This window comes from Sciurus vulgaris, assembly GCF_902686455.1.
Source record: "Sciurus vulgaris genome assembly, chromosome: 6".
NCBI lineage: Eukaryota > Metazoa > Chordata > Mammalia > Rodentia > Sciuridae > Sciurus > Sciurus vulgaris.
This window is the reverse complement of record NC_136466.1, coordinates 110,602,817-110,620,455: the sequence shown is the minus strand read 5'-3', so window position 1 is coordinate 110,620,455 and position 17,639 is coordinate 110,602,817. Positions and strand designations below refer to the sequence as shown.

Sequence of the window (17,639 nt, the reverse complement as noted above, 5' to 3'; positions counted from 1 at the left end):
GTTTAAACATAAGGTGTTAATGTTCCAAATAGTTTATTCTCTGGCTTTGAGCCAGAACTCTCCAGTCTGTGTGGTAAAGCACTCATTTTATCTGTTTGCCTTGATAGTGGGCTGTATGAGACCGGCAGATAAAGCTCTAGGAAGAGTAAGGTCTGAGCAGGACCCATCTTCCATAATTACTGACAACTTAAAAGCCTCAGGCTATAAAGAAAAGGCATGCCAACAGCCTCTGGCATTTCAAGCAAAGTAAATTCTCACATTTTTCCTGCCAAGAAGTTTGAAAGAAGGTGATGATGGTGCAGTGGTTTAAGCACTGGCTTTTTGTTCTTATATTCTCTTTTGTAAAAAACAATTAATAATAATACACACACACATATGTGTGTATATATTGTAATATCCAAGTGGCTTAATAATCCTACTGGGAAGTTACTGGAGTCATGAAAATTATTTCCAAAGCATAGCACCTTAAAAATATTATTAAGTTCACTGAATGAACAGTAGTGAAAGTCAGACATGATAAAAATGTTTTAATTTATCACTATCATTCTTTACAGTATAGTCACTAGCACATAAACTGACTATATTTTAAAAATTTACTTAATAAGTAAACTGTTTAAACTTCAATATGTATTTTCAATATTGCAAAAAGAAATTAGGTTCCATCCTCTTAGCAAAATATCACTTCATGGGCTGGGGATATGGCTCAATTGGTAGAGTGCTTGCTTCACAAGCACAAGGCACTGGGTTCAAATCCCCAGCACCGCAAAAAAAAAAAAATCACTTCATAAATGCTCAAGAAAGACATTAGCAGAAAAGACGCTATCCACAAACACATAAATCACTTTGCAATTGCTCTTAATTTTTTAACCAAATTAAGGGTGAAGAGACAGACAATTAGAAGAGGAGAAACTCAGATAACTAAGGTAGGAAGCAAGAATTATTCTCTAACGTTGAAAATATGAGCACCAATCAAAACATCATAAGAGTTCCACTGATTATGATAAAGAAATAGTAATTTTAAACTAATATTCAGACAATGTTTGTGGGTCAACAAATCGCTCATGCCTTCTGATCAGTGTCTCTTCAGTTTAAACAAACTGAATAATTATGGAAAGAAGATTCCTTTACTTCAAGTTTGTCTCTGATTAATCACAGCTCAAAGTTTTTTAAGCCCAGGCTTATATTAGGAATGATACAGGCTGCTGAAAATGAAACAGAACAAAAACTATACTGAAGTCTCATGCACAGAGAACCAGATTTAACTGGTCTGAGTGGCCAGCATAAGTATGTTTATTTTAATATCCTAGGGACTTTTAAGTATAGCCAAGGTACAAAATTTTGTCTAGTTAATAATATTAACTCAATTTATTATATGCTAATTATATATTTGTATACTAATTTCTTATTTTTAAAAGAAGAAAATCAGATGTATAAGTGGACTAAATACTCCATCTAAAAATGGGAACTTTCTATAAATGGTAAAACATGTTAAGGCTTTCCTTTCCTACCATTCAACATTTCCCATTGATATATACATATATCCCTATGTGCTCACAATTCCTTAGAATTGTCCAGGAAGTTGACCAGAGATTTTCTCTCAGATAATAAGACTGATGGATTTTTAGGTTTCTCTGTACTTTTAACTTTTAGAAATATGCATGCATCATTTTATAAAAATAAGGATATTTTAAAATTATCAATTTCAAGACACTGAAGATTTCATCTATGTCTTAAAATTTTTAAGTAGAAAGAATTAAAAAAACTAATATTCTAAACAAAAACCAGAGAAACTGACAAATGTGTTTATAAACTAGGTTTGCTTTTTCATACTTTAGACATATATTCTGAATGATTTCCAAATGACTCTTTTCTTTCCAAATTCAAAACAACAGTCTTACTTCCAACAATGGAAAGGATTTTCACAATATTTAAAATACTTACACAGATTCTGCATCCTTTTCCTTTTTGATTATTCCTGGCAAAGCGAAAGTTTTTCTTTTTCTTGGTTTTATGCCTTTAAGATAAATGTATATTGTTATAGAAACATAACTGGTCCTAATAAATATATTAAACTTATGAAATATTTTATGTGTTAGACATGATTTGTTCATAATTGTTAATGCTAAATGGATGAAAGAAATAAAAGTATTAACTTTTAAATTCTAGTATTTATCCCAGCAACTCGGGAGTCTGAGGGAAAGAGGATCATGAGTTGAAAGCCAGCCTTAGCAATGTAGCATGGTCTTAAAAACTTGGCAAGACCCTGTCTCTAAATATAAAAAGGGCTGGAATGTGGCTCAGTGATCAAGTGCCCCTGGTGATTCAATCCCAGTAACCAAAAATTAAATAAACAAATTTTACTATTTACACACAATCATAGTTTGTTTAGACTTTTCTTCATCTATTATTAGTCTACTATTTACCAAAAATTATAGAACATTCACTTAATCAATGAAATTCTCTCTCTTCTCCTAATTCTCTCTTAAGTTACCTCAAGCAAAAGGAGCACATGGAGATACCTTAAAAATTTTAAAAAGTACATTATATTAGATTTTGATATAAACGTAGGTCAGATCATGATCCTTGACCAGAGGGTCACAAAACATAAATGTGTTGTTTTAAATAAAAAGATGACAGAGCTGAGAATGTGGCTGGCAATGAGTGCTTGCCTAGCATGTGCAAGACACTGGGTTCCATCTCTGACACCATGAAAATTAAAAAAAAAAAAAAAAAAAATGCCAGCCAATACATCAGAGAATAGATACAAAAAGCTGGTGATAAGGCATTCTTGTGTTCATACGTTATCACTAATACTATAAAGGAATATCACTAATTTTATAAATGAATTCTACCAGAACCAAAGAGAAAAAAAATCATCTTTGTTCTTTCTACATCAATTCTTCAACATCTTTTTATATGAAAAATTAATTATTGATGCAATTCAGCACTTAAATTATACGAGCTGCTTACATTTTTGAGAAGTGAGCAATAACAAACCTTCAGTAACCTAAACCAATCCCTCCTTTTATAGATCAAGAAATTCAAGAGTTGTTTTTGTTTTTTAACTCAGTCAGAATAAGAATACAGATATCATAAGGATCTTGCTATCATGCAAAGCAAATACACTAAACCACACATTTGTACAATATACAATGATATGCTAAATCAACAAACTTTTATTGTTATAGTGTAGGTATTTTATTTTATTATTTTCACTTTGCAATAAAAAGTTAAAGTTCAGAGAATTTAAATAATTACTGTTTTCCAGTAGCTAGTGAGTATTAAGAGGCTAGGTCCCAAGACTATTGAGAACCCCAATAATAAACTTAGATAATAACAAATCACTTTTTAAACTCTTAGGTAAGGACTGGAAAAAACAGAATATTACTTTCAAATTATTTCTAGTAGCTCACAGAGTAAGATGTATAATGTACAAATAAAAACAGTAGACACTTCCTGGACTTCATTCTATGAAAAACACCTACTTAAATAAGAGTCAGGCTGGTTGTGTATCCCTCCTCCAAGCCTACTCACTGTCCATTTTGAATGATGGTAATATTAACATTAAAATATAATCTAATTAGTAAGTGAAATATTATGCACTGTACACCAATGAGTAGTGATGAGTTTCATACTCATGACATTAGCAAGTTTAAAGATGGATACCAATGGATAAAACAATCTCGATGAGTATGTGAAAACAAATATATGCTATAATCTTTTAAAATATGTATTTTGGGCTAAGGGTGTGGCTCAGTGGTAGAACACATGGCCAGAATGTTCAAGGCCCTGGATTTGATCCCCAGCACAATAAAATACATTTGCTGTTTGTTTATTAAGTAACAGTACCTGCAGGTCTTCATACTACATTCAGATTTTTCTATCATTCCACAGGCATGATGACACCTATAGATAGGTCCCTCTTTATTTGTTCACTAAACAGGACACTAGCTAGTTGCCATGTGAGTTAGCACATTACAAGATACCAACTTACCTTCAACTGCACTAGCAGGGTCACATTCTTCAAATTCAATGAGGCCTGGGGAATAAAAAAAAGAGAATAGTAGAAAACAATTATTAGATAAATTCTATTACAATATATCTTTGTCTTTTTACATTTTAACTTAATTAACAATAATTGTTCTGTAATGTGTTCCAGTGTTATTAAAATATTAATTAATACTAATTTAAATATCAGAAATTAGCTTTTAAAAATCAAATAATCCTAACAGTGAAACAACTTGAGACTAGACTATTATGCTTACAATAATTTACTGGATACCATAGAACTGGAGACACATATACTTTTGCTTTCAAGGAGCTTTAGCACAGTTCGTAAGAGAAAATAAAAATGGTAAGAGGCAGCTGATAAATCCTTGGCTATGCTCATGAGAAAAACAGGGGTACCAAGAAGGTAAACACTACGAGAATGTAAGCTTGGGACCTCATCTGTCCTGATCGCCACTAAATCCTCATTTCCTAGAATAATGCTTAGAAAATATGAAAACTTCAGTAAATATTTGTTAAATAAATTCATTAATTAATCACATGCTAGTTAAGTGGTGGCTGTGGTATTATAACCCAGATCTCTCTAACTGTATAGAAGGTAAAGAAATTTGAACGGTAGTTTGCAGGCAATGGGAAGAGCTTTAATGTGAAAAGGTCATACACATATATACACACACACATACCTGCAAAGTGGTCTTACACGAAAATTAATTTAATGCTAGTATGAGGGATAGGCTGTAGAAAGGAAGTAGATGGTAAAATAACCATGAAATGAGAGAACTGCCGAGACTAGACTTAAATGTCATAAAATAAGCTACACTTCATATACGGGAAATAGTATACTATTTAAATAGGAAAGCAGCAAAAGCATGAATTTGCCCATTGCAATATCCTAAAAGCTAAATAAACATCAGACTAAAAAATTATTTTACTAAGCTGACATTTGTAAGTCTGTTATACTAAATAAATTTATGAGAGCCCAGAATTTTTGTGAAATAATTTTTAACTTGCTAATGGTAACTGGTATACCTGTGTTACCAAGAAATTAGAGACTAAAAAGAGAATGACAGAATTTGAAGTAAAGAGAAAATGATAGAGAATCTCTTTACTGGTTCTTCTAAAATGTTAAGCCTGACCACATCTGTGAGAATCCATGATCAGAGGTCTTACTGATCATTCTATTACAAAAGAAAGAAATATTTCTCTACAACTAGGAGAAACTAAAAATATTTAGCCAATAGGCTACGGGCTTATTTTAGCAAGGGGGATAGATAAAAATAAAAAACAAAGCACCAATGCCAAACAATATGCATTATTTACAAATAATAAAAAAAAATGTATCTAAAAAGACTTTTACAACATCATCTCAGTAAATATGGTATAAAAACATCTTTTACGATCTCTGGGTGAATTCGTATAGGTTAAAAAAAAAAAGGTATTATTTAACTATAAAATTAATCCCTTCAAACAAAAGTCTACATTCCTTCCTCACAAAACCCTTTTCCTATGTAGACACATTTTGATTAATTTCCCCTTGTTTCTAAAAAGCCTCTAAAATCTATTCAAAATAATTAAAATATCCAATTAAAATATTCAAAACAAATATTTTTGAAATATAAAATGTCAAATCCTTTCAAATTATAAAATTTTAAGTACCATCCACATAAACTTTTCTATTAAAGACAGAAATACTGAGTTTCTAGTATAATAAAACTAAATACAATCTTCAAAAAACATTAAATCATGCACAGAAAGATTTTCTTTTACAAATGGCATATGCTCCACATGTTCCTTCACATGGCAAGGCTTTGCGTGCCTGGCTCAGTGCCAGTTGACAGCTCAGCTGGATATCAATGCACAGACTGACCCCCCTTGAAGCATGTCACTTCTGAACTATTTCACAAGTGGAAAGTTTATTCAGCATCTCCCTCAAATGCAGTCTACTGCCCATCATTCTGCTATTTAATCATAAGACTAGTTATTTTTTTGACAGTACTAAAGCTAGAGTAAGAGTCTTAATGAATAGTTTGCCACAACTGGAATTTTGACTGTTTTAGACTCAATTAATTCTGTTGTCAATATTAATAACTGCTCTCAGCACTTAGATTTTACGCTGGGTCACAAGGGCAATTTAGTTTATATAAAAGTAAATAAAACCATTTTGGTTCTGTCTTTTGATGCTCTTATCACACATTTTCTAAAAATGCCACTATGAGTTCAATTAAACTCAAAGAAAAGAACTCCAAAAGGTCATCAATTTAAAGCAAAACAACTCTTAAATATGATGCTTTAATCAGCTGGTAAGAATAAATTATTGCTACAAAAAAAGTCATCAACCTAATGAATTCATCCAAGCCTAATTTGAATCAAAACTTTTAAGAAATGTTACAAGAGGAAAAGCAACTTACTTAACATTAATGTTTAATCACCATAAAAGCTCTATGGAATGAGACAGAGTATAAAATATGTGAAATACTGAATTAACAGTCCCCACTGCTTTGGAATCAATCCTAAATCTCAAAGCCACCAACAGGGCATATATACAACTTTGTCAAATTAAAAACTGGCCTCAAAACTTGACTTGAGTACCTGAACTACTCAATCAAGCATAATTCTGCATATTCCAAATAAAACCCAAGAACACCTGATTCTAATTAGAACCAAGTTAAAACATACAAACATGCTTAGACAACTGGGTGTGGTAGTGTACATCCATAAATCCAACTATTCAGGGGGCTGAGGCAGGATGACCAGAAGTTCCAGCCTGGACAAATGACCAAGACCCTGTCTACAAATTTTTAAAAAAGGCTTAAGACATAGCTCAGCGGTAGAGGTCTTGCCTCACATGAGGTCATGGGTTCAATTCCTAGTACTGCAAAACAAACAAGTAAAATAAAATAAGAAACATACACACATACACACACACACATTCAGACATACACTCAAAATCTAATGAAGAGATGTGCCTGTGTATGGTGAAGGGCTGACTAATAACAATGGAAGTCAAGGGTTACATTTTCAAGCTTGCTCCTGTGCCTGTGGAATGCAACAAAGTCACACCCAGATACCTGAGAAGATGAACCAGGCAAGCTAACACATAAAACAGCATCAAACTCCAGCTTGTGGTGACATATAAAGGTCACAGAGATTCAAGTTCTAGTTCTACCACTTGTTAGCCAACTGTCTGTCTTATATTAGTTACTCTCTTTGAACCCAGGTTCTACATTTGTAAAAGGCAGCAACAATAATACCTTTTGTCATACGTGCTTTCTTTAAGTGGATCCATACACACAAGTTTTTTTTTGTTTTTGTTTTTGTTTTTTTTTTTTTTTTTCTTTTTCCTTTTGCTAAACTGTTTCAAAGCAAGGTGCAGACATTAATGACATTTCCTTCAAGGAGTATCTTCTCTCCAGGGTCCTATGCATGCTAAGCACAAACTTTACCACTGAGCTACATTCCCTACCAGAGAGTTATGTTGAGAATTCATAAAGACTTGTAAAAATGATTCCCTCAATTCAGTGGTTCCAAATCCCAACTGATAATCAGAAACTTCTAGTGCAACACTCCTCAGCTCTTTCATGTACGAATCTCATAGAGGACTTGTAAAACCACAAAATCTTGAGCCCCACAGGTAGTATCCTATTTGGAAAGTCTGGAGTTTGGCTTGGGAATTCAAATTTTGATGGTCCTGGAATCACACTTGGAGAACTATGGTTTAAGAGGACCCCGGAGCCATTGCTAAACATTCAATAAACCTAGACAGTGCTCTTTCAATTATACTGTACATAGAAATCACCTGGAGATATTATTAAAAAACATATTGTGATTCAGTAAGTCTGAATAAGGTTTGAGATTCTACATTTATATCAAGCATCCAGGAGACTTAATGCTACAGGTTCTCAACAGCTATGCATTAAATCAGCTGAGGAGTTTTAAAATATAGTGGTTCCCACCCTACATCAATAAAATCAGAAATTCTGTGGTAATCCAGCTTATACATTTTTCAAAAGCTAAGAAAATGAAAAGGAAAGGAAAAAAGTAATTCCCACTAATGATTCTCATAGATACCCAAAGTTGGAAAACTAGCAAATTTAGAAACCAGTCTTAAATCAAATGAATTTCAATTATTGTGAAATCTTCCAAATTTTCATGTAGTTCTTCAAACACAGAATCTTAGCACTGAAATATGACCTCCTTCAAGTACATCCAAATTCTGACACTGTGCCCACAACCCTAGATGGAGTCCTATTTTTACATCCCCTGTGATCTTCATAAGAACCTTGTTTCTACTTTTAATTACAGCACTTAACATCAGTAAGTCCTGCCCATCTCAGTTAATGGCAATTCCATCCTTTTTGTAACTTTTAAAGTGATTCCTCCACTCTCTTTTTAAACAGCTTTGCTGAGGTGTAATTAACACACAATAAACTATAAATGTATTCAAATTATAAAATGTGGTAAATTTTGATGTGTCACATTTGTGAGTCTACTGCCACAAATAACGTAATAACTACCACTTCATGCTTCTTTGTAGCCCATCCTATTCATCCCAAGGCAACCACTGATTTGCATAGTTATTCATTCATGTTCTTCCATGTATCAATAATCCATTAATTTTTATTGTTGAGTAGTTCCTCATACCATTATTTGCTTATCCATTCTGTTAAAGGACATTCAGACCTCATCTCCTATTTGGGCAATTACAAACAAAACATTCATATACGTTTTTGCACAGATATGTATTTCCTCTCTCCTAGGTAAATACCTAGGAATAGAATGACTGGATCACATGGTAGGTGTATGTTAAGATTGCTAAGAAAATGCTGGGCTGTTTTCCAGAATGGTGGTATACCATTTTATATTTCTATCAGTGTAAATGAGTTCTAGTTCTTCCACATCTTTATCAGCATTTGGTATGGTTGGTCAGTGTTTTTTATTTTAATCATCCTCTTAAGTATGTAGTGATATGTTAATATGATTTTAATCTGCACAGCTCTAATAAATAAGTTCAGAATCTTTTTATTTGCTTATTAGTTATTCATATATTTTCTTTGGTGAAATGTCCAAATTTTTGGCCACTTTTTTGCATTGAAATTTACTTATTATTTTGAAATAAATTTAAAATGCTTTATAATATTACCTATAATATTGTACAGACTCATGGATATTTATTTTATTCTTTGGGTTATAATTCAATTATTCATTACTTATGACTTATTCAAGTCATTCCAACTTTGGCCAAAGGGAGCTCTTTTTAGGCTGTAACCTATGACCTTCTAAAACTATATAATTTCTCGCCAAAATCTAGAATATTAAGAAAAATCCTTTCTGACCTTGAGTTAGGCAATTTCTTAGATATGACACCAAAAGCATAATACATACAGAATTAAAGTTGGGTAAACTGAATTTCATAAAAATTTAACTTTTGTTCTTCAAAAAAATTACTATTAAGGCTGGGCACAGCGGTGCACACCTGTAATCCCAGCGCTTCAGGAGGCTCAGGCAGGAGGATTGCAAGTTCAAAGCCAGCAACAGTGAGGCACTAAGCAACTCAGTGAGACCCTGTCTCTAAATAAAATACAAAACAGGACTGGGGATCTGGCTCAGTAGTCAAATGCCCCTGAATTCAAACCCCAATATCACAAAAAATTAAAATTAAAAAAAAAAAAAACCTTCAATGATAAATAAGTACATGAAAAGATGCTCAACATTATTAGTCATTAGGTAAACGCAGATTTTAAAAAATCAATGAGGAACTTATTATCCCACTAGAATGCCTATAATCTAAAACACACAATCCTACACACAGGCAAAGATAGTAGAACCTTCATGCATTGCTGGTGAGACCTGTAAAATGTTACATTCACGTTGGAAAACAGTTCAGCAGTATATTAAAAGTATATAGCTATCACAAGAACTAGCCTTTCCACTCCTAGGAATTTATCTATCCACGAAACATGAAAATGTATGTCCCATAAAGATTTATAGGTTAATAAAATGCTCTGCCGCCACCACCACCACAACCAGGACTATACACCAACACTCCCCTGCTGATAGCTCTGCCACCATGGAGCAACAAAGTACATAGTACATGTACAACATAGTACATGGAGTACAACATTGTACATAAAACAACACAGAGTACAACATAGAGGAATTTGCAGAGGGATCCAAGATCAACTCAAGCAAGAATCAGCAGGATGACAGTAAAATGTTTACTGGAGGCTTGAGTTGTGATACAAGTAAGAAAGATTTGACTGAATATTTGCCTCTATTTGGGGACATTGTAGACTGAGTAAAACAGATCCAGTCACTGAAAGATCAAGAGGATTTGGATTTTGTCCTTTGCTATCTGTTAAGACCCAATGTGATTTGTGTTCATACAAAGATACTGCTAGTGTTGGTAAGGTTTTGGAACTGAAAGAACACAAACTGAATGGCAAACTGATAGATCACAAAGCTCTAAAAAGGAAAGAATCCCCTAAAAAGGTTTTTATGGGTGGGTTGAGCCCAGTACTTATGAAGAACAAATTGAAGAATATTTTGGAGCCTGAAGAGATTGAAAATATTGAATTTCTCATGGATACAAAAACAAATGAAAGAAGAGAATTTTGTTTTACCACATATACAGAAGAAGAGCCCATAAATAAATTGCTAGAAAGCAGATATCATCATACTGGTTCTGGGAAGTGTGAAATCAAAGTTGCATAGCCCAAAGAGGCATACAGGCAGCAAAAGCAACAACAAAAAGGAGGAAGAAGTGCTGCAGCTAGCGAAGGAGGTGATACTAGCGGTCATGGTCGAGCTCAACAGAGCACTTATGGCAAGGCATCTCAAGGGGGTGGCAATCACCAAAATAATTACCAGCTATACTAAAGGAGGACACTGGAGAAAACAGGAGATGCTAAAGAAACCTATATTGCGGGACGACACTGAAGGCTGGTCTTTTGTTGCTCTAAGATGATTATTTTGTAAAGGACTTCTAGTGTACAAGACACAACCATGTCCAACTGTAAATAGCTGCTAATTCGTTTTCTTTGTTTTTACTTTGTCCTTTGCTATAGGTGTTTTGACTCAATGTGAATCAGTGTTTATAAAATTTTATTTGTATGATTTAATGTTAAACCTCAAATAAATGCTTTCTTATGTGATTGTTAAAAGATTTATAGGTTAAAGTTTATAGAAGTATTATTCATAATAGCTCAAAACTAGAAACAATGTAAATGTTTATCAACAGGCAAATGACTAAATGTGTTAGTCAGCATTTTCTCACAGTAACCAAAACATCTGACAAGAACAAGTTAGAGGAGGAAAAGTATTTTGGTTCATAGTTTCAGAAGTCTCAGTCCATGGTTGGTCAACTCCATTACTCTTGGCCTGGGGTAAGGCAAACTACTGTGGCAGAAGAGCATGGTGGAACAAAGCTGCTCAACTCATGGCAGCCAGGAAGAGGAAAGAGACAGCTTAAGGATTCAGGGACAAAAGATAATCCTCAAGGGCATAAACCCAGTAAACTACTTCCTCCAGCTATGCTCCACCTGCCTACAGTTATCACCCAGTCATCCATTCAAATCATAAATCCATCACATGGATTAACCTATCAATTAGGTTTCTACCTCTTATTCAACAATTTTGCCTCTAAATATTGCTATATTGAACATCATTTCCAATACACAAACCTTTACAGGAACATTTTTTTTTTTCCCCAGTGCTGGGGATTGAACCCAGGGACTTGTGCTTGTGAGGCAAGCACTCTACCAAATGAGCTCTATCCCCAGCCCCACAGAACATCTTATATCCAAATCGTAACACTAAACAAACTGGTTATTCTATACTGCTCATCAGCAAAAAGTAGTGAACTACTGATACATGAAATAGTGAGGCCAAACCTCAAAACATCAGCTAAGTGAAAGAAGCCAGATATAAAAGTACACATTTTATGATTTCATTTACATAAATTTCTAGAAAAATCAAAAACAGACAGTGGTTGCATGTTGGGAATGAAACGATCCAAGAGGCACAAGGAATATTTTTTAGGATGATGGATAATGCTTTAAAACTGTATAAAATTTCTAAAACCCATCATATATACTTTCAACAGGTATATTTCATATACTACAAAGAACACCTCAATGTGGCAAGCAGAATGATGTCTCCTTTCCCCCAAAGAGGTTCACTTCCTTACTCCCAAAACCTTTGAATATGTTACATTAGATTACAAGGCAAAGGGAAATTTAGGCTGAAGATGAAATTAACATTACTAATCACATGATCTTAAAGCAAGGCAGTCACCCTGAGTTATCAGAGTAGTCCCAATGTAACCACAAGGTATTCAAAAGTAGAAAATGGAGGGGGGAGGAGGAGGTTAAATGATGCAATGTGAGAAGAACTTGTCTAGCCTTTGCTACCTGCAAAATTAAAGGGGGCCACAACTCAAAGAATATGCACAGCACAGTATCTAAAAGCTGAAAAAGGTGAAATTCTCCTCTAGAGTCTCCATTATTTAGTCCAGCTGACACCTTGATTGTAACAAGTGAGATTTTATGTCAAACTTTTGATCTACAAAATCACAAGGTGACAAAAATGTTCAGTAAAAGTTGTTAAAAAATGAGACCCAAGAGGGGAAAAGTTAGAGGTTTCACATTACCTCATTTCAAAACTTACTAAAAGGTTCAGTCATCAAACTAGTGTGATACTAGCATAAGGATGAAACTGAGATTCCAGAAACAAGTCCATACACCAGTAACTAACTGATTTTCAACAAGGTGCTACAACAATCCAATCCAATTGAAAAAGAACAAATGGTGCTGGGAAAACTGGATATTAATATACAAAATAATGAAGTTAGATTCTTAACCTCATAATATATATAAAAATGAACACCCACAGTGATCAGACCTAAATGAAAAAAGGTCTTAAAGGAAAGATTATGGATAAACCTTTATAACCTTCAATTTGGTAATGGTTTCTTTGATATGGCAGTAAAAGTACAACCTAAAAAATAATAAATTGAACTTCATCAAGTAAAAAACATTTGTGCATCATGTTTTTTATGAAGATAATGCATACAATGGTAGAAAATATTTGCAAACTATATATATATATATATATATATATATATATATATATATATATATATATATATATATATATATATATATATATATATGGATCTAGTGTCCAGAATAAACTCTTTGAACTCAACAGCAAAAAAGACACTCTAATTTTAAAATGGGCAAGCTGGTTACAGTGGTGTGCACCTACAGTCTCTGCTACTCATAGTTTGAGTAGGATCACATGAACCCAGGAATTCAAGACTAGTCTGGATAACATGGTGAAACCCTACCTCAAAAGGAGGTGGGTGGGGCATAGTTACAGATTATGTTGCTTGAAAAAGGTGCCAAAAATCTATGTTGGAGAAAAGCCTTTTATCAAATGTTGCTGAGAAAACTGGATATCCACATGCAGAATGAAACCAGATTCCTCTCACCCCACATGTAAGTCAAATCAAAGCGGATCAAAGACCTTGGAATTAGGCCCAAGTTTGCAACTGATAGACGAAAACAGGATCTACACTCCAGCATATTGGTACAGGCAGCAACTTCCTTAACAAGACCCCTGAAGCTCAAGAAATAAAACCAAGAATCAGTAAGTGGGATGCCATCAAATCAAAAAGCTTCTGCAGAGCAAAGGAAATCATTATGAGTGTGACAAGAGAGCCTACAAAACGGGAGAAAATCTTTGCCAGTTACTCCTCTGATGGGGGAGATTAATATCCAGAATATATAGACAACTCAGAAAGCTTAACAGCAAAACAAAACAAAACAAAACAAAAACCCAATTAATAAATGGGCCAAAGAACCAAACAGATTTTTCTCAAAAGAAGAAATATTAATGATCAACAAATATATGAAAAAATGTTTAATATCCGTGGCAATCAGGAAAATGCAAATCAAAAGTACACTGAAATTCCATCTCAATCCAGTTAGCATGGCAGTCATGAAGAACACAAATAATAACAAATGTTGGTGAGGATGTGGGGGGAAGGTATACTCACACATTGTTGCTGGGACTACAAATTAGTATGACCACTTTAGGAAGCAGTACGGAGATTCTTCAAGAGATTGGGAATAGAACCACCAATGACCCAGCTATCCCACTGCTCGGTATTTATCCAAAAGAAGTAAAATCAGCAAACTGTAGTGCTACAGGACATCAATGTTTATGGCAGAGTAATTCACAATGGCTAAGCTGTGGAACCAGTCCAGGTACCCATCAGCAGACAAATGGATTACGAAAATATGGTTTACAAAGGTCAAATGTTTTCTCTGATAAGTGGATGATGATACATAACAGAGTGGGGAGTAAAGGAAGAATGCAGGAAGAATAAACTGTGCAGAGCGAAGTGAGGGGTGGGGAAGAGGCAGGGGGGAAGGAAAGATAACAAAATGAGATAAACATCATTACCCTAAGCACAAGTATTATTACACAAATGGCGTGACTATACTTCATGTACAACCAGAGAAATGAAAGTTGTACTCCATTTGTATACAATGAATCAAAAAATAATTAAAAAAAAAAGAAAATGTGTTTTATATGCACAATGGAGTTTTACTTGGCCATAAAGAAGAAAGAAATTATGGCATTTGCTGATAATTGGAGAACATCATGCTAGGTGAAATAAGCCAGACCCAGAAAGTCAAGAATGGCATGTTTTCTCTCATATGCAGAAGGTAGAGCTAAAGTGGGAGTGGTGTTGATCTCCCAAAAACAGAAAGATGATCTGTGTAGTAAAGCAAGGAGACTGAGAGGAAGGGAGGAGGGATGTGAAAAGGGAGGAAATGTGGAATTAATTTGATACAGTGAATTTGACCTTTGTGTGCATCTATAAAAGAGGAAGACCAGTAGAGCAGAGGAAGGGGGAAAAGGGGAGTGGGAAGAGAGGGAAAGAAAAGCACTAGGGACTGAAATAGAGCAATTTATATTCCAAGCATGTATCATTACTTTAAAATGGATCCCACTATTATGTATAACTACAACACACTAATAAAAGCATGTTTAAAAACAGAAGGTGGACAAAGCGATTTGAAAGAGCATATCACCAAAGAATATATACAAATAGCCAACAAGAACATAAAAAGATGTTTAGCATCATTAGGGAAATGCAAGTCAAAACCTCAATAATATACTACTACACACCCACTAACACAGTTACGAACTGAAAATAATGTTGGCAAGGATGTGGGGAAACTGGAGCCCTCAACACTGTTGGTAGGAATGTAAAGTGGAATAGCAGCTGTAGAAAACAGTTTGGGAATTTCCCAAAAAGTGACACTTAGGTTGAGCCAGAGGAAGTAAAAATAAGCACCATTTCTGAAGTCAGGCAGGCTAGAAGTCAGACTTCGTTGAGGTGTTTGTGCAAATTACTTAATGCTTTGGAGCCTCAGTTTCTTCATCTATAAAATAGCAATACTATTAACTATCTTGTGGGTTTACTACAAAAATTAAATAAAATCACACATATGAAGCCAAAAAAAAAAAAGTCAAGCAGAATTACCACTTGAGTAAGTACACTTATAGATATAAGCCAAAAGGACTAAACAGATGTCCCAACAAAAACTTGTAAATGCCATTCTAGGGGTTCAGGGTTTGAGGAAAATGAGTGACTGACTGTTTAAAAGGTACAAATGTTCTTTCTCTGGAATGATTTAAATATTTTAGAACTAGACAGTGTCATGGTTATTATGAATGTGCTAGATGCCATTGAATTATATACATTACAATGGCTAAAATGGTAAATTTCACAATCGCTTGACCAAATTTTAAGAAGTGAGAAAGAGGGATAATATGCAGGACAATGTATCTGGGGCATATATACTGACTTCAGAAACTTACTCTAAAACGTATTTAAAAAGGATGACTGATGGATAGATACAGAGATAGGTGAATAGATGTAATAAAGGAAGTATGATAAAATGGAATCTAAGTGATGAGTATAGGGTTCTTCACTGTAAAACACTTTCAACTGATCTGTATGTTTCAAAGTTTTCATAACAAATTTTTGAAGAAAACAGTTATGCTGCTTCTTCATATGCACTTTCAAACCATAATCCTACTCTGCCCTAATTCCCACCTCCAGAAATTTTCATTTATCTCTTAGATGGGGATGACTGCAGGAGATACTTAGAGTGTTATGCTGAGCTCAATATAATTTCTTTTCTTAGAAAATGTCTCCTCCCCAATAAGTGATGGGAGTATAGCCATGTTCACACTGTAGGTCCTGGCCAGAACTGTCTGGACTAAAAAATGATGATTTGATCCAACCTGAACCAATCATATTCTTTCTCAAAAATATTTGGGAAGGGACCAAAAATTTGGATTAATTCTGAGCTCTGGCTTCAACTAAGGAACAAGTCAAAAAACATGTAGAAATTAATGAAAGTCACACTATGTCATGTTTGTATTAATGCCACTGTAAAAACAAAAGAATACCATTTTGTAAAGAAAATAAAGCAGAAGTCAGGAAAGAAAAAGAAGAAAATGATACCTTACTTTCCTACTACTAGTTTGGGTTTCATTCTGAGGCCTGTCTATATTCTTCATCTTGGCTCCTTGAGATACCTCAGTTTTTTTTCTAATAAATTTTCTTAAAATGCAAAATGGCTGGAGTTAACTTCTTTAACATACTGTGAAAACAACTAAAACCCTGTCCCTGTTGCTATACACTTTTCCTCTGACCATTTGCACATAAAAATTGTTATATGCTTAGCTATTTTATTGTTTTACTTCTATTTTGTTGCCACAATATTTGTACATTTATTAACATTTTTAATGGCTACCTCAAATTAATGTAGTAAGCATTCCTTGAACACAGCCTGCTCTATACAGTTGAATCTTTACTTCACGATTTAGAATTATTATAGTGAGAATCAATTACTGGTACAGAATATCAGAGTAAATGATTTCTAAAATACAATCAGCTTTATGACAAAAGTTTTGTCAGGAACTCGTATTATGACATAGCATACACTACTATAATACACAAGAAATGTGTTCTCTAACACATGGGTGAGCACGTTCTTTTATGTAATGAGCCATATAGGAGTTCAGGCTCTGTGGGCCATAAGGTCTGTCGTAACTACTCACCTCTGCTACCCTAGTGCAATAGCAGCAGTAGACTATACATAAATAAGTGTTGGGACTAATGACACGTTAACTAACTCAGGCTGACTCCTTACTTCTTGGTGGGTGGGCAGGATCAGGACCTCAAAGGCGGTTTTAAGGGTTGGTGATGATGAATTGGACCACCTCAGGGATTGGTTAACAACAGTTCCGCGAACGTGATCTCCTCGTGCTTGCCATATAGTCCTACGGGACTCTCACCTGCGTCAACCTCCCATGCCTTGCTGACCTTTAAGCTGACTGGTTCCCGCCTAGCCCCCACCCTACATAAAAGCTGTGTGATTTCCTCAATAAACGAGTTCCTGCAGTGACTGGTCTCCCTGACACGTCTTCCAGTCTTCCACCGGAGGGCTGGGAGCAGGCGGTCAGTCAGCCCTACCTAACCCGGTCTGACCTTGTTGGGGAGTGTCCCCTTCCCTTGTTGCTGATTGAGAAGAGGGGGCTTAAGA

The 17,639-nt window shown here is 34.6% G+C and overlaps 1 protein-coding gene and 1 pseudogene across 2 annotated transcripts in view; one reads left to right on the top strand and one right to left on the bottom strand.

Moving 5' to 3' along the window:
- The window catches only part of FCHO2 (FCH and mu domain containing endocytic adaptor 2), a 142,560-nt gene that overhangs the window by 45,494 nt on the left and 79,427 nt on the right, over positions 1-17,639 (bottom strand). The window contains exons 9-10 of the mRNA XM_079146111.1: positions 3,995-4,039; positions 1,942-2,014 (exon numbers count right to left, since the gene is read on the bottom strand). Coding sequence (XP_079002237.1) covers positions 1,942-2,014; positions 3,995-4,039 — 118 coding nt within the window. The remainder of the gene's footprint in view (positions 1-1,941; positions 2,015-3,994; positions 4,040-17,639) is intronic.
- Positions 4,693-13,106, top strand: LOC306664946 (heterogeneous nuclear ribonucleoprotein D-like; annotated as a pseudogene). Its single transcript, XR_013766688.1, has 2 exons — positions 4,693-10,130; positions 10,163-13,106. The product of XR_013766688.1 is annotated as a heterogeneous nuclear ribonucleoprotein D-like (transcript).